Source organism: Cucurbita pepo, chromosome LG04 (assembly GCF_002806865.2).
Source record: "Cucurbita pepo subsp. pepo cultivar mu-cu-16 chromosome LG04, ASM280686v2, whole genome shotgun sequence".
In the NCBI taxonomy this organism is placed as follows: Eukaryota; Viridiplantae; Streptophyta; class Magnoliopsida; order Cucurbitales; family Cucurbitaceae; genus Cucurbita; species Cucurbita pepo.
The window spans coordinates 6,230,515-6,250,990 of NC_036641.1; the positions used below are offsets into that span (position 1 = coordinate 6,230,515).

The 20,476-nt window shown below is 41.0% G+C and overlaps 4 protein-coding genes across 4 annotated transcripts; 3 read left to right on the forward strand and 1 right to left on the reverse strand.

Moving 5' to 3' along the window:
* Nucleotides 1–2,577: 2,577 nt before the first annotated feature.
* LOC111792443 (auxin transporter-like protein 5) lies at nt 2,578–6,231 on the forward strand. The gene is made up of 8 exons (XM_023673906.1): nt 2,578–2,837; nt 2,922–3,107; nt 3,197–3,309; nt 3,388–3,571; nt 3,658–3,755; nt 4,868–5,075; nt 5,157–5,414; nt 5,729–6,231. Exons 1-8 carry the CDS (start codon nt 2,673–2,675, stop codon nt 5,978–5,980), a joined length of 1,464 nt encoding a protein of 487 aa, XP_023529674.1. The 5' UTR covers nt 2,578–2,672; the 3' UTR covers nt 5,981–6,231.
* A 440-nt stretch (nt 6,232–6,671) lies between these two features.
* Nucleotides 6,672–7,732, reverse strand: LOC111792508 (glycine-rich protein 2-like). Its single transcript, XM_023674022.1, has one exon. It carries the CDS (start codon nt 7,637–7,639, stop codon nt 7,031–7,033), a length of 609 nt encoding a protein of 202 aa, XP_023529790.1. The 5' UTR covers nt 7,640–7,732; the 3' UTR covers nt 6,672–7,030.
* Nucleotides 7,733–11,404: 3,672 nt separating this feature from the next.
* LOC111792397 (translocase of chloroplast 120, chloroplastic-like) lies at nt 11,405–15,892 on the forward strand. The gene is made up of 2 exons (XM_023673815.1): nt 11,405–11,498; nt 11,823–15,892. Exon 2 carries the CDS (start codon nt 11,852–11,854, stop codon nt 15,458–15,460), a length of 3,609 nt encoding a protein of 1,202 aa, XP_023529583.1. The 5' UTR covers nt 11,405–11,498; nt 11,823–11,851; the 3' UTR covers nt 15,461–15,892.
* A 2,551-nt stretch (nt 15,893–18,443) lies between these two features.
* LOC111792524 (ubiquitin-conjugating enzyme E2-17 kDa-like) lies at nt 18,444–19,986 on the forward strand. The gene is made up of 3 exons (XM_023674041.1): nt 18,444–18,608; nt 19,301–19,533; nt 19,713–19,986. Exons 1-3 carry the CDS (start codon nt 18,539–18,541, stop codon nt 19,854–19,856), a joined length of 447 nt encoding a protein of 148 aa, XP_023529809.1. The 5' UTR covers nt 18,444–18,538; the 3' UTR covers nt 19,857–19,986.
* Nucleotides 19,987–20,476: the final 490 nt, after the last annotated feature.

Genomic DNA, 20,476 nt, shown 5'->3' on the forward strand with positions numbered 1-20,476 from the left:
ATCCAACACCAAATGTTGCACTAAAACACAATAATGAGATCAAGGTGTAGAACACAAGCCAAAGGGGGCAAAAGAAAGAAATTAGATTCGATTTTTTCGCTCGAAATTCTTGCTTAGACTAGGAATAGAGAAAACACTTCTCCGTGAGCTGAACTGGGATATGAATGTCAAGTGTCACAATCGCACTCTTGCAGTAACAGGACTAACAAACAAGTCAGCTGTGAGGCTATAGACAAGCATGATCGTGACACCAATGACGTTATCCCTAACCCTGTTCCTGTTGCCACATTGGTCTCTGTTCTTACCCCGTTTACGTTTTTTTTAATTTTTAACGGAAGATTGAAGCAAAAGAAAAGGGTTGAAATGGGGAGGGTGTGAAAATGGAGGGGGAAGAACAAAAGAAGAAGAAAAAAGGGAGTTTGTTTTGTGGGTGTCTCCCAAAATGGAATCACCATGTTTTTGTTCTTACAATTTAGGGTTTGAAATTTTGTTATAAAAAACTAAGGGCACGTGAGAAAAGTGAAAATGGTTGGTGCTTTGAAGAGACCACACCCCTTTGCTTTCTAATCATGTGGTCTACTTTCTTATTATTTCCCTTTTTCTCTCTCCTTTTACACTTCCTTTTGTCTCCCTCTTTCTCTCTCCTCGATAATAAATTTAGGTTAAATTATACCTACCCCGAGATCTCATAATCTACTACTCCCGTGGGAGCCCAACGTCTTCGGTGCAAAGCACCTAGGGTCCCTCTATATTAAATTTAGGTTAAATTATACACCGACCCGAGATCTCACAATCTACTCCCTTGGGAGCCCAACGTCTTCGGTGCAGAGTACCTGGGGTGCCTCTATATTAAATTTAGGTTAAACTATACCGACCCGAGATCTCACAATCTACTCCCTTGGGAGCCCAACGTCTTCGGTGCAGAGCACCTAGGGTGCCTCTATATTAAATTTAGGTTAAATTATACCGACCCGAGATCTCACAATCTACTCCCTTGGGAGCCCAACGTCTTCGATGCAGAGCACCTGGGGTCCCTCTATATTAAATTATACCGATCCGAGATCTCACAATCTACTCCCTTGAGAGCCCAACGTCTTCGATGTAGAGCATCTGGGGTCCCTCTATATTAAATTTAGGTTAAATTATACCGACCCGAGTTCTCACAATCTACTCCCTTGGGAGCCCAACGTCTTCGATGTAGAGCACCTGGGGTCCTTCTATAAATTTAGGTTAAATTATATCGACCCGAGATCTCACAATCTACTCCCTTGGGAGCCCAACGTCTTCGATGCAGAGCACCTGGGGTCCTTCTATATTAAATTATACCGATCCGAGATCTCACAATCTACTCCCTTGAGAGCCCAACGTCTTCGATGTAGAGCATCTGGGGTCCCTCTATATTAAATTTAGGTTAAATTATATCGACCTGAGATCTCACAATCTACTCTTTTGGGGCCAACGTCTTCGGTGCAGAGCACCTAAGGTCTGGCTCTTGTATCATTTGTAACAGTTCAAGCCCACTGATAGCAAACATTGTCTACTTTGGCCCGTTACGTATCATCGTCAGCTTCACAATTTTAAAACGCATCTGTTAAGAAGAGATTCCCACGCCCTTATAAGGAATCCTTCGTTCCCCTTTTCAACCGATGTGGGATCTCACAATTTCGAAGCTTAATGTCAATTATCATTCATTTCAACTCAAAAGATATCGTTAACGTCATTTCATTGATCCAATTTTTATACATCAAGTTATATAGAGGATATTATATGACTTTCGATTTACACAGATCACTCAGTCGTGTCAATTTTTTATTAGTTTAATGAAAAAAAAAACATAAAGGTTTTCTTTTTTTTTTTTCTTTTTTTTTTTTTAAGAGAATGTAGGAATATTTTATATAAATTAATGGTGTTTAAAATTTAAATAAAATCTTAATCAATTAAGCCTCCTAAGTGAAATATAAAAATAAAATTGTGGCATTCTAGTAATTAGAGCAATAATCAAGGTTAATTTTTTTAAAAAATAGGGTAATCTGACATAGAGCCACTCGTGCGAAAACCCCACTAATGCTAATTATTTACCCCCTCCCTATTTTTTAATCTTTTTTTACTATTTTATTGCCCCTTATCTTTTACTAAATTACATTTAGGGGCCTCAAAATTTGTTAAATTCCTCCAATACCCTCTTTTTTTTTTTTTCGATTCTAAGACGTTTCGACTAAAAAGAAGAAAGAACACCACTCGTTTCCTTTTCGAGTTCAGCTACTGATCGATCGATTTCTACCATTTTTTAACCATAACAAGACTAGTAAAAACTCGACCTTATTTACTTATTTATGAGAGGTGAGTATCGACTCTTGAAATGATAATGAATATTTTAATCTAATGTAAGAGGGAAAGATCGAAACTTTATTTATGATCGATTAACATCGACATTTGAAATGATAATTAATATATTAACGTGGAATAACGATAAGAAAAGTTTTTGGAATATTGAGATTAATTTATTATAAGGGTCACCAAAATTCCTCTCGAAGTTCAAACACACAGGCTTTTCCCACATTTGCAGAGCCCACATGGTGCCTTTTTGTAGTGTATAAATGGTCACACTCATCTATTACTTCCCCTTCACTCCCTTCTCACATTCCCTGTAATAAGCACAGATTCCACTGGTAATGGCCACAACAACCGATAAAGCGGTGGTGGAGACAGTTATTGCCGGAAATTATGTCGAAATGGAGGCCGGCGGCAACCCCAACACCGTCAAATCCAAGCTCTCCAAGCTCTTCTGGCATGGCGGCTCTGTTTATGACGCCTGGTTTAGCTGTGCTTCAAATCAGGTATACCCCATTTGGATTTTGCCCTTATTAGCCATTGATTTGGCCCTCATTGATTTCTGGGGTTTGATCATTTTGGCTTCTTAGGTTGCTCAAGTTCTGCTTACTCTGCCCTACTCGTTTTCCCAACTGGGAATGCTGTCTGGAGTTCTGTTTCAGCTCTTTTATGGCTTGCTTGGTAGCTGGACTGCCTATTTGATTAGTGTACTCTATGTTGAATATAGAACTAGAAAAGAAAGGGAAAAAGTTGATTTCAGAAACCATGTCATTCAGGTTCATAAACTCATCTTTTTTTTCTTTTAATAAAAACCCATTTAGGAGCTTTGATTCATGGGATTCTTGATGTTTTTGTGTTCTTCCAGTGGTTTGAAGTTCTTGATGGGTTGCTTGGAAAGCATTGGAGGAATGTGGGTTTGGCTTTTAATTGCACTTTTCTTCTGTTTGGATCTGTCATTCAGCTAATAGCTTGTGCAAGGTAGTGTGTTCATGGCATTCATCTTGTTCTAGTTCTTGTTTGATGATGTTTTTTGAGTCTTTTAATGTTGTTTTGTAGTAATATCTATTATATAAACGACAACCTAGACAAGAGGACTTGGACATATATCTTTGGAGCTTGCTGTGCCACCACTGTGTTCATTCCTTCCTTTAGAAACTACAGAATTTGGTCTTTTCTTGGTCTTTTGATGACTACTTACACTGCTTGGTACCTCACTATTGCCTCCATTCTTCATGGACAGGTATCAGACATTCCCATAGACAGCATTTTGTGAAAAAAAACATGGGGTTTTGTGTGGTTTGATGTTTGATGATTTGGTTTTTGTAGGTGGAGGGAGTTAAGCACTCTGGTCCAACTAAGTTGGTGCTTTACTTCACTGGGGCTACGAACATTCTTTACACATTTGGTGGACATGCTGTTACTGTGTAAGATAATCTTAAAAGCTTTTGATGTTGTTAATGTTTTGTTGTTGGTTTTGTTGCTGTCTTCATGTTGCTTGTGTTTGTTTGTTGGGCGTCTCCGGTGGGTGTGGCGTTTGAAATTATCAAAACTTCATTGTTTGTTTGTTGTCATCTATGAGAGATCTCTTGGGACTTTTTCGTTGGTGTTGCCATTTTAAGTTTCTCTATACACCCTAGTAGTTGTGAAGTAGACGATATCTTTAAGCGATGGGCTTGAGCTGTTACAAATGGTATCAAAGCTAGACATTGGGCAGTGTGCCAGTGAGGACACTGGCCCTTAAAAGGGTGGATTGTGAGATCCAACATCGGTTGGAGAAGGTAAACTGGCCCTTAAAGGGTGGATCCCACGTCGGTTGGAGAGGGTAAACGGGTCCTTAAAGGGGTGGATTGTGAGATCTCACGTTGGTTGGAGAGGGTAACAAACATTCCTTATAAGGGTGTGGAATCTCTTGGTAGACACGTTTTAGAACTCTGAAGCTAGGAATCTCTTGGTAGACACGTTTTAAAACTCTGAAACTAACAACAATACGTAACGGGCCAAAGCGGACAATATTTACAAATGTTATCAGAGCCAGACATCAAGTAGTGTGTCAGCGAGGACGTTGGCCCCTAAGGGAGTGGATTGTGAGATCCCACGTCAGTTAGAGAATAGAATGAAACATTCCTTGTGAGGGTGTGGAAACCTCTCCCTAGTAGAGGTGTAACGGGCCGAAGCGGACAATATCTATTAGCTGTTAACGTGTTAACGTGTACGGTTACACCGCACTTTTGTCAACTGAGTTGTCCTTATCAGCTGAGAGAGGGAACAGAAAAGATATCCTCTTTTCTTGGGGAAAATCCCTTTGTTCTTTCTTCTGTTTAACAATAGACATTGAAAGTGAAGTCTCTATTTCATTCTCTTTTATCATAGAGAATCATCTGAAAAAGTAAGAGGGAGAAACTCAGAGAGCCTCCATACCTTACTGTTATTCTCCACTACCCCAAACAAGCTCCAACCTTCATGAACTGGATCATCAAACAAAGCTTAAAAACTCCAATTTGTTAATAAAAGCTGTTTGGTTGGTGGGGAAATGCAGGGAAATCATGCACGCAATGTGGAAGCCACAGAAATTCAAGGGAATCTACTTGGTAGCAACAGTGTATGTCCTAACACTGACACTCCCATCAGCAGCCGCCGTGTATTGGGCATTTGGAGACATGCTTCTTAATCACTCCAACGCCTTCTCCCTCCTCCCAAGATCGCCCCTCAGAGACATGGCTGTCATCTTGATGCTCATCCACCAGGCAACCATCGCCGCCATGTCCTTCACTTCGTAGCTCTCTTGATATTGATCTTAACAGTGTGTTTGTTTGTAATTGTTGCAGTTCATCACGTTTGGATTTGCTTGCACTCCGCTCTACTTTGTGTGGGAGAAAGCCATTGGAATGCACGAATGTAAGAGCTTGTGTAAAAGGGCAGCTGCGAGATTGCCTGTGGTCATTCCTATCTGGTTTTTGGCTATAATCTTCCCTTTCTTTGGTCCTATTAACTCCACCGTTGGATCTCTCCTTGTTAGCTTCACAGTTTACATCATCCCTGCTTTAGCTCACATGTTCACCTTCCGATCGTCTGCTTCCCGTGAGGTATGCTGCACTGGAATGTTACTCTCTCTCTGTCTGTGTTGATTGTTGTAACGCGTGGTCTTAGTCTAGCAGACAAGACAGCGGCTCGTTCTCCTATGTATTTGTCTTGGTATTGGTTTTCGATCAAATTAGTTGTTTAGTGTTCATAATACGATGAGGGTGCAAAGAAGAGGCACGAGATTCGTTGTTTTTTCTCCTCTGCCATATGCATGCCATGCGACAGAGTATCTGTCCGTACCTCTGTTTTTTTGACAGTCCAACTGCTGAGTTTGATGGCTGTTTTAGATCATCTTGGGTTTTGTTGTGTTTTGCAGAATGCAGTGGAGCAACCTCCAAGGTTCACCGGAAGATGGGTCGGAGCCTACGTGATCAACGCATTCGTGGTCGGTTGGGTATTGGTCGTTGGGTTCGGATTCGGAGGGTGGGCTAGTGTGACCAACTTCATACATCAAATCGACACATTCGGGCTTTTCACCAAGTGTTACCAATGCGCTCTCCCACCATCATCGACAGTAAACGCCACGGCACCACCACCGCAGCACCACCATCATCCCGGTAACCATTAATGATTGAAGGGAGCAGAATCATGGTATTGTTGAGGTTAAGGAAAGGATGATTGGGATGTGTTTTCTTTGCTCGTACTGCAGCTTTTGGTTTGATTAGAAAAGAGGGGAAAATTCAGAGTTGGCGAATGTCGCTCTTTTTCATCCAAAATAGTACCATTTTCCTTATCATTCTGTCTCTTTACTTCGGCGTTGGGGCCTCCTCTCACTTTATGGTACCTAAAAGAGGAAGCCTCAGACATTTTTGCACTCAATCACTAACTTAAACATGATTTTCTCTCAAGAATCATAAAAAACTCGAAAGGGTTCTTAGAATTCACCATAGAAAACCATCAGATCAAAGTAAAAAAGGCAAAGAGATTGAATATGAGTGGCTACCAGAACAAACCACACAGAAAAAACTTGCTCTGTTTTACTCTGTTTTACTCTGTTCTGCTCTGTTCTGCTCTGTTCTACAGAGACGCTTGTTGTTCTTGAAGAACAAGAAGCAATTTCATGATTCTCAATACCATTATGAGTATCCATTCATCACATTCATAATCAAAAGTGATATCAACACTCTAAGATGTTGATATCAACAAAAGAGAAAGCACTTTATTTCTTTCCAGCCTGCATATTTCCCTTTACAAGTGGGCGGCAGGCAATAATTGGGAAGGAAAAAGGGAATGAGAATTAATATGAAGAAAACATGATGAGAGAGAGAACAGAACATTGATTCATTGAAAACCAGGAGGCATTGTATAAGAAATAGTTGTATCAACAGTTAAAGAAACAGAGAGAATCAAGGAAGAATCTCTTGTTCTAAGGATCGCTGAAACAAACATCATGATATCACATGATCGTCGTCATCTTCATATCATTAACACCCAAAAGACAATAAACAGAAACTAAACTGATGGAAATCCATGTGAAAGAAAGGAAGAAACTACTCAAATCCTGTTAAAAAGATGACCTACAGATCCCAGTAAGAGTAGATCGGAACTGGGATGAACGGTGAAGATTGAAAACCGAACAAAACACCCCCAGATTCAAGCAATCAAACAAGCGCGATCATCAACGCCCACTGCTGGGACACTCTCTAGCAAAATGCCCAGATTCGCCGCAGCTATAGCAGTTTCCACCGCCACCGCCACCGCCACCGCTGTACCTATCTCCACCGCCTTGAGATCCACTCTGGTAGCAGTCTCTAGCCATATGCCCAGCCTCACCACACTTAAAACAAGCACCACCACCACCACCACCACCGCTACCATAACCCCCACCATACCCACCGCCTCCACTACCACCGTATGAACCTCGCCCACCACCGCCGCTACCTCCATTAAACCCATACCCACCACGTCTCCCTCTTCCACCTCCCCCGCCTCCATACCCACCACCTCCACCACCGCCGTACGTACCACCTCCACCGCCGCCTCCACCGCGACTGCCCTGCACAGATGATTCTCCAGGGCCAGTAACATCCACGGCCTTCGATCGACCATCAGCCTCCGCCTCGATCTGAAACTCGACATCCTCGCCGACGCCGAGACTTCGGAAACCCTCGGATCTAATCGAGGACTGATGAACGAAAAGATCTTCACCTCCCTCGTTGGGAGAGATGAAGCCATAGCCCTTCTGGTCACTGAACCACTTCACTTTTCCACTAACCCTTTCCCCCATTTCTCGATTTCTTCCTCACAACCCAACAACTGAAAAACCCTAATCTCCACTTTCTTTTCTCTCTCTAGTTTCTCGCTCTATAAGAGAAATGGGGTTTATATATATATCTATATATATATATATATATATATATATATAAAAGAAAAGAGAAACGTACTTTGTGAATCGAAAAGCTTGGAAACGGGAAGAGCGCCCCGTCATCCGTAAACGACGCTTTTTCCATTTGTGATTTTGTGGGGTCACGTTATTCCATGCTGACCGTCCGATTCTCTTCTACGCCGGGAAGTTTCCGACCAGATCTAACGACCAGGGCTCTTCCTCTTCTCTGCGTTAGATTGGAGCATTTCGCCGTGCGATTTGCGACGGAAATTTAACGGCTAAGGGTAATTTCGGGAATTCACTCCTAAAATATCTTCTTTGCCGTTTTTTTATCCATTTTTTCTAATTTTTTTATTTATTCATTATTTTTTATTTGGAAATAAATTACATGACTTTTTCTTCTACACCAAAATTAAAAAATAAACGCTGAATTAAATCAATTATATATATATATATATATATATCATGTGTTTAGTTGGAATAACGACAAAATTATGTGTTGTTAAATTGATGATTAATTATAAATTTTTGTTTAATATATTATGCATTCACTAAAAAGGTAATGGTGCCAAATTTATAACATACTCAAATATGGAAACAAATCAAAATGAGCTCGGTTTTTGGTAGTAGCTGTGACCAATAGCCATCAGTTGTCGGCTCATTGGTAAGGCGAGAGCTCCAAGGCCGGTTTCTAGTAGCACACCTCACACACAAGCACCACCTGACCAAGGTTTGTACCTTAACCATATTAAACTTCAAAAGAGGATTCGAGGAAGTCACCATTAGTCTTGGTGGCGATATGTAACGAGCCAAAGCGGATAATATCAACTAGCAGTGGGCTTGGGTGTTACAAATGGTATTAGAGCTAGACATTGAGCAATGTGCTAGCGAGGACGCTGGCCCCTAAAAAGGTAGATTGTGAGATCTCACATCGGTTAGAGAGGGGAATGAAACATTCCTTATAATGGTGTGAAAACCTCTTCTTAATAGATGTATTTTAAAACTATGAGACTGATAACGATACGTAATGAGCCAAAACGGACAATATCTACTAGTGTGGACTTAGACTATTATACTAATCATGAAAGCAAGATACATGGGCGTGCAGCCACGAACAACATGACACCTATTGCGAGAGGCTCCTTGTGTCGAAAGAGTAGTTGTTCTCCATAAGAGGGCACCTATAATGGTTGCTACCTAGGAGCGGGGCAAAGAAAGGCGGTAAATAGGGAGTTTGAATGTGAATCAACAGAAATAACTTCAAATAGTGTTAATGATTCGGAGTTTTGTAGAGAGGAATTGTGCAGTACCAGACACGAGATGTAATAGTCAAAGTCCATCATTAGTAGATATTGCATGCTTTGACCCATTACGTATCGTTGTCAACCTCACGGTTTTAAAAACACGTATACTAGGAATAGGTTTTCATATTCTTAGAAGGAATGTTTTGTTTCTCTCTCTAGTCGATGTGGGATCTTACAATCGACAAACCTCTCCCTAGTAGACACGTTTAAAAACCGTGAGGCTGACGACGATACATAACAGGCCAAAACGGACAATATCTACTAGCGGTAGGCTTGAACTGTTACAAATGGTATCAGAGTCAGACACAGAGTGGTATTCCAACGAGGATGCTGGCCCCAGGGGAATGGATTGTGAGATCTCACATTAGTTGAAGAGGAGAACGAAGCATTCCTTATAACAGTATGTAAACATCTCCCTAGTAGACTCATTTTAAAATCGTGAACCTGACGACGATGCGTAACAAACCAAAAGAACTTGAAAATTTAGTTATTTTTGTTTGAATTTGTTTGAAAATCCACATGACATGCATATCATAAAAACTCGTAAATTTAGTAACAGTTCAGTCTTATACCCGAAGTAGAGACGTTACACCAACATTATCATAAAAACTCGTAAATTTCTAACCCTAAACCCTAAATCTTGTGGTTACTTTTGAGGCATTAATTATCGTTTTTTAAGATAGATGAATTATTGATTTACCAATTACATTATTGGGATAGAAAAACATGTGACATTGATGTGTTTGAAAGCATATTACCAAAATGTGTCATGTTACCAATTTCTTATGGATTTGCTTTCTCCTTGTCTTGTTTTGGCTATCCACATTTGCCCTAAACCCCTTTTATTATTGCTTTTGACGGGAAATTACTCACGGTTGGCTTGTAAGTACGAGGCATCAGTGATTCTCGAGAAAATATAGAGTTGATTAGAGTTATTCTGTAATATCAGTGTGAGATCCCACGTCGGTTGGAGAAAGAAATGAAGCATTCTTTATAAGGATCTAGAAACCTCTCCCTAACATACGAGTTTTAAAAACTTTGAGGGGAAACTCGAATGAGAAAGCCCAAAGAGGACAATATCTGCTAATGGTGGGCTTGGACTGTTACAAATGGTATCAGAGTCAGACACGGGGTGATGTGCTAGTGAGGAGGCTGAGCCCCGAAGGGGGATGGACATGAGGCGGTGTGCCAGCAAGGGCAATGGACTTTGAGGGGGATGGATTGTGAGATCCCATATTGGTTGGGTAGGAGAACAAAGCCTTTTTTACAAGAGTGTGGAAACCTCTCCATAGCAGACGCGTTTTAAAAACCTTGAGGAAAACCCCGAAAGGGAAAGCTCAAAGAGGACAATATCTACTAGCGGTGGGCTTAGGTTGTTACAAATGGTATCAGAACCAAACATCGGGCGGGTGTGCCAGTGAGGACGCTGAGTCCTCAAGGGGAGTGGACACTAGACAGTGTGTCAGCGAGGACGCTGTGCCCCGGAGGGGTCACGTCAGTTGGAAAAAAAAATGAAGTATTTTTTATAAGGGTGTGGAAACCTCGCTATAGCAAATGCATTTAAAAACCTTGAGGGGAGGCCCGAAAGGAAATCCCAAAGAGGACAATATCTACCAGCAGTGAGCTTAGACTATTACAATCACGTTTTTCACGTTGGAAGTTTTTATAAACTCGAAACTTCATCCCATGGTCATGTCACAAATACTTTTAAGTAGTTATGTGGGTGAATTTACTCGATTCTAGGGGTTATTATTGAAAGTTAGCCCTAATATTAATAAGCTATACCTTCTTTTTCAGTAGCTCAATAAAGTTAAACATGTGTAGCTAGCTTAGAACAATTCTATGTTGGGTGACCTCTTAAAAAAAACAAAACATGTTGGAAAAACTCGTATCCATGTACGAGGATAATTTTTAATTTAAAAAAATAAAAAAAATAAGTTTTAATATTTGAAGACAAAAATTATTATCTCAATTAAAGAAAAGAATAAAATTTAAGTCAAATGCTTACTTTCCAATAAGAAATACCTTTGAAATGGCTTTTTCCAAATCTATTTACAAAAATAATAATAAAATTTCAGCCACGTGAAACACCCGTGGCCCTCGAACGCAACAACGATCACCGTTGAATTCGCCCACCAACAATCCACGAACGGTCCAGATTCAGTCCACATCATATCCACGTCATCAAGATTTGCGATTTAATCCTCCCTCTCCAACCGTCGGATGCAAAGGCTGAGATGAAATGTGAGCGGTCGATCAAAGTCTTATCTCTAATTTCTTCGTATTTTCTTGTAGTGAGGTAGATAAGCAATACAGAGAAGAAAGAGTAAGAAATTTGAAAGAAAATTTTCTTCCTCTTTTTCTTAATAATCTTGAATCACAGACTTCCTTTCTCTCTCAACTTTTTCTCTACCTAAAGCTCTCTCTCTCTCTCTCTTGCCCACCTTCTTAATCCGGTGAGTTTCTGATTCTTTTACTGAATGCAACTATTTGATGTTCGTTTGTTTTCTTTTGGATTCTTTCTGCTTTTGTTTTGATCCATGTGAAATCCTGTTCGAAACATTGTTGCTTAATGAGGATCTAATGGCTTTGGGATAGTGTTTGAATTAGCAGGATGTGGGTTGGGCGTTAAAATGTGATTAACTGTCAATTTCTGGATTTGGGCACTAGGGTTTTCGATTTTAAAGCTTTTTGAATTCTGGGTTTGTGTTGATTTTGCCATTTTGTTCTTGTTTGGATCATTGTTGTTTTTGGTTTGATTTGGGTTTTGGTGTGTGTAGAACTTTGTGGCTGAGGTTTTAGATTTGTGATGGAAAATGGGGTTGAGATTGTTGATGCTTTGCACCATGGAGAGACTAAATTTGTGGAAGATGGTGTAGATGAAAGAGTTGTAGTTGGTTCTTGTGAATCTAAGGTTACTGAAAAGGAAGATGGGAAAGAGCATTTGATAGAGAAGAGTTCAAAATATGGTTCTGTGAATGGAGATGTTGCTGAAGAAGATGTCTATGGTTTTGAATCTGGATTAGTTTCTGATCATCTTAATGGTGCCTGCCATGAAGAGAAGTTTGAAGAGGCGATACGGGCTTCTCGTGGAGTGAATGAAAACACGGCGGTGGAGCAAGATGTGATTTCGGGAAAGGAGAAGGAGGACTTGGGTGGTAATTTGGTTGACAATGTAGCTGTGGCTACTAATGTTGATGAGAGAGGAATTGAAGAGGAAGTAGTGAGTTCGGATTTGAATGAGTCGAATTTTAGTAGAGATGATTCGGGAAAGGAAAAATTGGAGAACGGTGCTAGTCCAGAGGTTGGAGTGTTGAAGGGTGAGGATCGGGATGATCCGAAATTTGGTTCTATGAGTATGAAGTCTGAAAAGGAAGACAACTTGGTGAATAAGGCTGCTGATATGGTAGAGGGGACGAAGCTGGATTCTACTAGCGAGATTCATACTGAAAATGGCAATGGTGTGGAATTGAAGAAGAAGAGCTTAGGTACGGAGTCGACAGACCATGATGAGAAGACCGACGAGCCGTTAAATGCACCTGCTGTCCTTGATTTGGACTATCAAGATAATATGAATGGTGAGCTAAAGGATGATTCTCCTAATGCAGATCTAGAACTGCCGGGCCATGGGAATGAAGAAATGAAAAAGGCTTCAGCTGGTATTGATCTGAACGAGGATAATAACGATGAAGAAAGCTCTTCGACGTGCATGACTACCACGAATCAGGATCACAGGATTGAGGAAGTGAAAGATGCTTCTATTGGGAAAGACTCAGACGAGCAGTCTGCAGAATCTCGTGAATTGAATGGTACTACTTCTGTCGATGAACATAAACCTGTGGGTGAAATTAAAATTTCTATGGAGACGGTTAAGGATATCTCGGCCTCTGAGAAGATAGCTGATGAGAAAATTGAGAAGATACAGGGCGGTGAAAGTGATGTGACTGTGAAGGAAAACATTATGTCTGGACGTCAGCGTCCTGCTGATAGTTCCAATAATGGCCCCGACATTAGAGGGGTCGAAAAGACAGAGAGGAAAGATAAGGTTGGGCAGGACAAAACTCAAGTGAACAGGAACCCAGAAATTCAGCCTGCATCAATCATTGCTTCATCATCTGGAAAGTCTACAAATCCCTCTCCTCCTGCCCGTCCAGCTGGCCTTGGGCGTGCTGCTCCATTGTTGGAACCTACCCCTCGGGTGGTGCAGCCGCCTCGAGTTAATGGTACTGTATCTCATGTTCAAATGCAACAAATTGATGATCATGTTAATGGGGATGCCGAGGAAAATGATGATACTCGTGAGCAACTCCAGATGATAAGAGTGAAATTCTTGCGTCTTGCACACAGGCTTGGGCAAACTCCGCACAATGTTGTTGTGGCACAAGTTCTATACCGTCTTGGATTAGCTGAGCAACTTCGAGGAAGAAATGGTGGTCGGGTTGGTGCCTTTAGCTTTGACCGTGCTAGCGCCATGGCAGAGCAGCTGGAGGCAGCTGGGCAGGAACCACTTGATTTCACTTGTACGATCATGGTTCTTGGAAAGACGGGCGTGGGTAAAAGCGCTACGATCAACTCCATATTCGATGAAGTTAAATTCAGTACTGATGCTTTTCAAATGGGCACAAAAAAGGTTCAAGATGTGGTGGGAACTGTGCAGGGGATCAAAGTGCGAGTCATCGACACTCCTGGCCTTCTTTCTTCTTGGTCAGACCAGCGCCAAAACGAGAAGATCCTTCTTTCTGTTAAGCGCTTTATAAAGAAGACGCCTCCAGATATTGTTTTGTACCTTGATCGGTTGGACGTGCAATGCCGGGATTCGAGTGACATGCCTCTCTTGCGTACAATTACTGAAATATTTGGACCTTCAATATGGTTCAATGCAATTGTGGTTCTTACTCATGCAGCATCTGCTCCACCTGATGGTCCAAATGGTACTGCTTCTAGTTATGATATGTTCGTCACGCAACGATCTCATGTTGTACAGCAAGCTATACGCCAGGCTGCAGGCGATATGCGCCTTATGAATCCGGTCTCGTTAGTGGAGAATCACTCTGCTTGCAGAACAAACAGAGCTGGGCAAAGGGTATTGCCAAATGGTCAGGTTTGGAAACCTCATCTGTTATTGCTCTCGTTTGCATCCAAGATTTTGGCTGAAGCTAACACTCTTTTGAAGTTGCAAGATAGTCCTCCCGGAAGGCAATTTGTTCCTCGGTCGAAGTCACCTCCTTTACCGTTCCTTCTCTCCTCCCTTCTTCAATCCAGACCTCAAGTGAAACTGCCAGAAGAACAGTTTGATGATGATGATGGTCTTGAGGATGACCTTGATGAATCGTCAGATTCCGAAAATGAATCTGAATATGATGAATTGCCACCTTTTAAACGATTAACGAACGCACAGATGGCAAAGCTCTCCAAAGAACAGAAAAATGCCTACTTTGACGAATTGGAATACAGGGAAAAACTTTTTATGAAGAAGCAACTAAAAGAAGAGAAAATGAGAAGGAAGATCATGAAGAAAATGGCTGCGGAGGCAAAACATCAACCCAGCGACTATAGTGAAAACGTAGAAGAAGATAGCGGTGCTGCAGCATCCGTTCCAGTTCCCATGCCCGATTTGGCATTACCTGCTTCCTTTGATTCTGATAATCCCACTCACCGGTATCGTTATCTTGATTCCTCTAACCAGTGGCTAATTAGGCCCGTACTCGAAACACATGGATGGGATCACGATGTTGGTTATGAAGGCATAAACGCAGAGAAGTTGTTTGTCGTAAAAGACGCAATTCCCATCTCTTTTAGTGGTCAAGTTACAAAGGATAAGAAGGATGCAAATGTTCAAATAGAGATGAACAGTTCAATAAAGCATGGGGAAACTAAATCATCGTCCATTGGTTTTGATATGCAAACTGTTGGGAAGGATTTGGCCTATACACTACGAGGTGAGACGACGTTCATTAATTTTAGGAAGAACAAAGCAATTGCTGGTCTATCAATTGCTGTATTAGGCGACGCCTTATCTGCAGGATTCAAAGTTGAGGACAAATTGATTGCTAATAAGCGATTTCGTTTAGTTGTGACCGGGGGTGCAATGACTGGCAGAGGAGATGTAGCTTATGGTGGCAGCCTGGAAGCTCAATTGAGAGATAAAGATTATCCTTTGGGTCGTTCACTTTCAACTCTCGGGCTTTCGGTCATGGATTGGCACGGAGATCTTGCTATTGGTTGCAACGTACAATCTCAAGTTCCCGTTGGACGATCTACAAACCTGATTACTCGTGTGAATTTGAATAACAGGGGAGCAGGGCAAGTCAGCTTTCGGTTAAACAGCTCCGAACAGCTTCAGATCGCTATTGTTGGTCTCCTTCCTCTACTCAGAAAGCTTCTGGGTAGTTATCAACAGTGGCAGTATGGACAATGATGGAATTTAGGTTACAGTTGCAGCTGAATTTTTGCAATATAGGTATAATAACGATGGCGATTGGACGTCTCATACCGGTTAGCTTCAAATGCAAGTGATTCTAAGCTTTGCTCCTTCCTTCTTTCCACCCCCACAAGCTTTCTTCTTCTTCTGTAGTGCTTTTAGGCATCGTTGTTAGATATCATATTTGGTCATTTTGTTCTCATTGAGCTGCTGATCATGTTGTGTTTCTTGTTAAATTAAGTTATGTTTTTATGCAAGATGTATTCCTTTTGTCCCTTGCAATCCTCTTACCGTCGTTCTATTTACTGTGCTCGTATCCAGCGTATACAAAGATGAAACGATGAAACCGATTAAACCCATGTCGACCCTTTTCTTATTTTTCATGCTTGAAGTTTTTATTACTGATAATATAATGCATCTTTTTGAATATTTCCAAACTTTGCTCTTGCCATTTCCAATGATGATTCATTTTGATAAATCTAAAGATCGTCCGAGTCACTGTCCTCGTGTTTCAGGTTCTAGCCAGTGCCACACATTTGGTGAATAGTCGTTGTCAATCTGGTCGGTTGTTCATGGAAGCTCCGAGTCGTTTTCAGTGACCAGCTGAGGTACCAGCGGCCGGTGTGGCCTATGAAGATGATGGCAGCTGATCTGCTTTGTTTGATTCAGCTATAATCACAGGCATCTTCTCTTCTCTTTCTCTTTAGATTCATTATTATAAACTTCCATTAAGAATTGCCTGCTTACTACATGCCAATGCCTCTACTGTTCATGAGTCCATATCTCTTTTAGCTTGATGTTGTTGTCTGATCCTATGAACTTTTGTGCTTTGTTTAATCAGCTTTTTATATATGTGTCATATCTCATATTGGTTGGAGAGGAGAACGAAACACCTTTTATAAGGGTGTGGAAACCTTTCCCTAGCAGACGCGTTTTAAAGCCTCGAGGGAAAGCCCAAAGAGGGCAATATCTGCTAGTGGTGGGCTTGGACTCTTACAAATGGTATCAGAGCCAGACATCGGGCGATGTGCTGCGAGGAGATTGTTTCCCGATGGGGGGTAGACACAAGACGGTGTGCTAGTAAGGACGCTGGGCCCTGAATGGGAGTGGATTGTGATATCCCACATTGGTTAGGGAGGAGAACAAAACACTCTCTACAAGGGTGTGGAAACCTTTCCCTAGCAGACGCATCTTAAAGCCTTGAGGGGAAGCCCAAAGAGGACAATATCTGCTAGTAGTGGGCTTGGACTCTTACAAATGGTATCAGAGCCAGACACTATGCGATGTGCAAGCGAGGAGGTTGTTCCCCGAAAGAGGTAGACACAAGGCGGTGTGCCAGTAAGGACGCTGGGTCCCAAAGAGGGGTGGATTTAGTGGGGTCCCACATCGATTGGAGAAAGGAACGAATGACAGCGAGGACGCTGGGCCCTGAAGGAGGTAGATTATGATAACCCACATTGGTTGGGGAGGAGAACAAAACACCCTTTATAAGAGTGTGGAAACCTTTCCCTAGTAGACGCGTTTTAAAGGCTTGAGGGGAAGCCCGAAAGAGAAAGTCCAAAGAGGACAATATCTGCTAGCGGTGGGCTCGGACTACTACAATGGATAGGTTTGTAAGCGGTATCCATTAGCTACAAAATTAGACCACAGATATTGGAACCCAAGAAAAGCAAAATGGTCAAAAACAAGAGGAATAAAGAATGAAGTATTTTTGAAGCATTTTATATCAATGGACAATGGAGAAGCCAAAATGAATCTGATTTCTCTTCCAAAGAATATATACAAAATTTTAAATGCCCATCTAATTCCCTTGGCTCACTTCGAATATCTTGCTTCCATGTTGTGTAATTCTTTCCATTGTATATTTGATATTCGTTATAATATTTCGTGGGATACAGCTGGCCATGACTCGTATTGATGATCGATATATTTAGAACTTAACTTCTTGTTTGATAATGACCTCTGTGTTTTGAAAACTGTTCTTCTTTTCTCGTAATTTCTTAGAGCATGTGGTTATTTTTCTAGAAACTACATTGAAAAAGGGTATCTTGAGCGATTTTCATAATTGGGTCACACTGAAAAGTCTCACATTGGTTAGAAAAGGAAGAACTTGTGGTATATTAAGTCAGAACGTGCGAGACCTTTTATATGGAACTAAAAGGAAAGCAATGAAGGCTGAGGTCCAAACTTAAAATATCGTAACATCGTAGTGACCTGATGACTAAAAATGACTCGGGAAACATGATTTCTTGCTAGAAAATATTCGAAAATGCCCAATTTTGTGAATCTAACTGTCAATGAGCCCTCGTAGGAAGGGTTGTTCAAAGGTTGCTACTCGACTACATCCTATCGTCGATCACAACGAAGGAATTCGTCGGCATGAGAGAGAGACGATGACGATGGAGAGAGGGTCGGAGATGGTCCTAAATGTTTTTTTTTTCCTTAAAATCCAAACCCTAATTTTGTGGCCAACTTTAATATTCTTTTGACCCAGCCAAAATTCCCAATTATCGTCGTCTGACCAAAATGTTCCACCGACTTCAATTCAACGAGCTCAATGAACTTAAATTAATGAAACTTGTATATAGAGGTTTGGACCAGAGTAAACATTATCATACCCACGTGAATTGGCAAAGACGACTTCCCCCTATTCACAATTGATGTAGGATCTTACAATCCACTCCCTTGGGGGCCAGCGTCCTCGCTGACACACCGTCCAGTGTCTAGCTTTAGTTATAACAGTGTGGAAATCTCTCCCTAATAAACACGTTTTAAACTTATGAGGTTGATAACAGTACGTAACGGGTCAAAGCGAATAATATCTACTAGCGGTAGAATTGGGCTTGGTCCGTTTCGGTATCAAATTCACACAAGATTCTTAATATATTAGCTTATATTATCATGTAGGGAAAGTATCTATTCTGTTCCCACTTTGAGAAGTCCAAAAGAACCTTTACCCTCCCTTTGTGGCCATTATATTAGAGCGTTTTGAGCCCTTTGCCGTGAGCAATAAACCAGTTTTCTTCTTCATCCTTGATTTTCTTCTGTACAATCAAAAGCTTAAAAGTTGCAACAATGGCGTCCAAGAGAATATTGAAGGAGCTTAAAGACTTGCAGAGAGACCCACCAACTTCTTGTAGTGCAGGTGAATTAGGGATACTTTATGATCACACCAAGTTTAATTTTTGTTTCTACTTTTCCTTTTATAACCTTTTCGTGTTAAATACTCGTAAGATTGAGCTTCGTTCATTAACGTTTGATATGGTAATCGTGAGATCCCACATCGGTTGGAGAGGGAAACGACGCATTCCTTATAAGGGCGTAGAAACCTCTCCCTAGCAGACGCGTTTTAAAACCGTGAAACTGACGACGATACGTAACGGGCCAAAGTAGACGATATCTGCTAGCGTTGGCCTCGGGCTATTACAAATGGTATCAGAGCCCGTCATTGGGTAGTGTGCCAGCGAGGATGTTGGCCCCCCAATGGGGTGTTTTGTGAGATCCCACATCGGTTGGAGAGAGGAACGAAGTATTCCTTATAAGGGTGTGGAAACCTCTCTCTAGCATACGGGTTTTAAAACTGTGAGGCTGATGACGATACGTAATGAGCCAAAGCAGACAATATCTGAATACAAGTTTAGCTCTGTTCCATAATTATCTTGTTCTTGATTTTCCGCGATTTCTTTACAACCACTTTTATTTTTTAAGGAAAATTTCGAATATCTAAGGATGTTCACGACTCGATGAACTTATTAGGGTTCGATTAGTTCAAATAAATGAAAACTTTATGGGTTAGGTTGGTTCATGGATTTGAGTTTATACTCGTGTATTTTTCAGGTCCTGTGGCTGAGGACATGTTTCATTGGCAAGCAACTATTATCGGTCCAAATGACAGTCCCTATGCCGGTGGAGTTTTTCTCGTCTCCATTCATTTTCCTCCCGATTATCCTTTCAAGCCTCCTAAGGTTGCCTTTAGAACACGAGTGTTTCATCCAAACATAAACAGCAACGGCAACATATGCTTGGATATCCTCAAGGAACAATGGAGTCCCGCACTAACGATATCAAAAGTAAGTTCATTTCAACTTTAAATCTTCATACCCGTAAACAAATAAAAAATCGATCAAAACCCGTTTAGTTTAAGAGTTTCATGAGTCCACTTGTCGACCAGATGAACGCGTTAACAATTTGATTCGTATCGATACTCAAGAACGAAGGTTGAGTATACTAAAGATCTCGAATTTTGCAGGTTTTGCTATCAATATGCTCACTATTAACCGATCCAAACCCAGATGATCCACTGGTTCCAGAGATTGCTCACATGTGCAAGACTGATAAAGTCAAATATGAATCCACTGCTAGGAGCTGGACCCACAAATATGCAATGGGTTAAATATTTATACATTGATTCGAATTTCTGACCTCTGAACTCTGTGTTTGTATTTGTTCCGTACTTTAATGATAATTATTATTGACATCATAAATATTCTAAATAACAAAAAGAAAAAAAAAATGATTTTAAATTTTTTGTTTTTATTGGAATGTGTACAAACTTGTATAAATGGTTCCGTAAATCTCATAGAAATTCAGGATCTCACAATTCATCCCTCTCTTAGGGTTAGCATTCTCGCTGGCACACCACCTAGTGTTAATAGTTCAAGCTCATCGTTAGTAGATATTATCCGCTTTGATCCGTTACGTATCTCGTCATTAGCCTCACAGTTTAGGGAGAGGTTTCCACACCCGTGTAAATATATTGTTTCTTGTCCAACGAACGTGGGATTGTTTCTTTCTTCTGTCCAAATTAGTACAACTAATCTCACATAAAATTAGTACGGTTTGAAATTGACTCGAAAAATAGAGAAAAATGAATCAAATAGGTTCAAAGACGGGGATCTCACATAAAATTAGTACGCGTTTTAAATCGAAAAAGTCAAACTGGGTTCAATCAAATTGTCGTCTTCAACTCACTGTTAGTATCACGTTTTAAAAATACTCATGAACTTTCAAAAG

Coding starts and splice junctions, on each gene's coding strand:
- LOC111792397 (XM_023673815.1), top strand. CDS start 11,852: ATGGAAAATGGGGTTGAGATTGTTGATGCTTTGCACCATGGAGAGACT.
- LOC111792524 (XM_023674041.1), top strand. CDS start 18,539: ATGGCGTCCAAGAGAATATTGAAGGAGCTTAAAGACTTGCAGAGAGAC. Junction 18,609..19,300: donor ACCAACTTCTTGTAGTGCAG/GTGAATTAGGGA, acceptor TGTATTTTTCAG/GTCCTGTGGCTGAGGACATG. Junction 19,534..19,712: donor CCGCACTAACGATATCAAAA/GTAAGTTCATTT, acceptor CGAATTTTGCAG/GTTTTGCTATCAATATGCTC.
- LOC111792508 (XM_023674022.1), bottom strand. CDS start 7,639: ATGGGGGAAAGGGTTAGTGGAAAAGTGAAGTGGTTCAGTGACCAGAAG.
- LOC111792443 (XM_023673906.1), top strand. CDS start 2,673: ATGGCCACAACAACCGATAAAGCGGTGGTGGAGACAGTTATTGCCGGA. Junction 2,838..2,921: donor TTAGCTGTGCTTCAAATCAG/GTATACCCCATT, acceptor TTGGCTTCTTAG/GTTGCTCAAGTTCTGCTTAC. Junction 5,076..5,156: donor TCTTGATGCTCATCCACCAG/GCAACCATCGCC, acceptor TAATTGTTGCAG/TTCATCACGTTTGGATTTGC.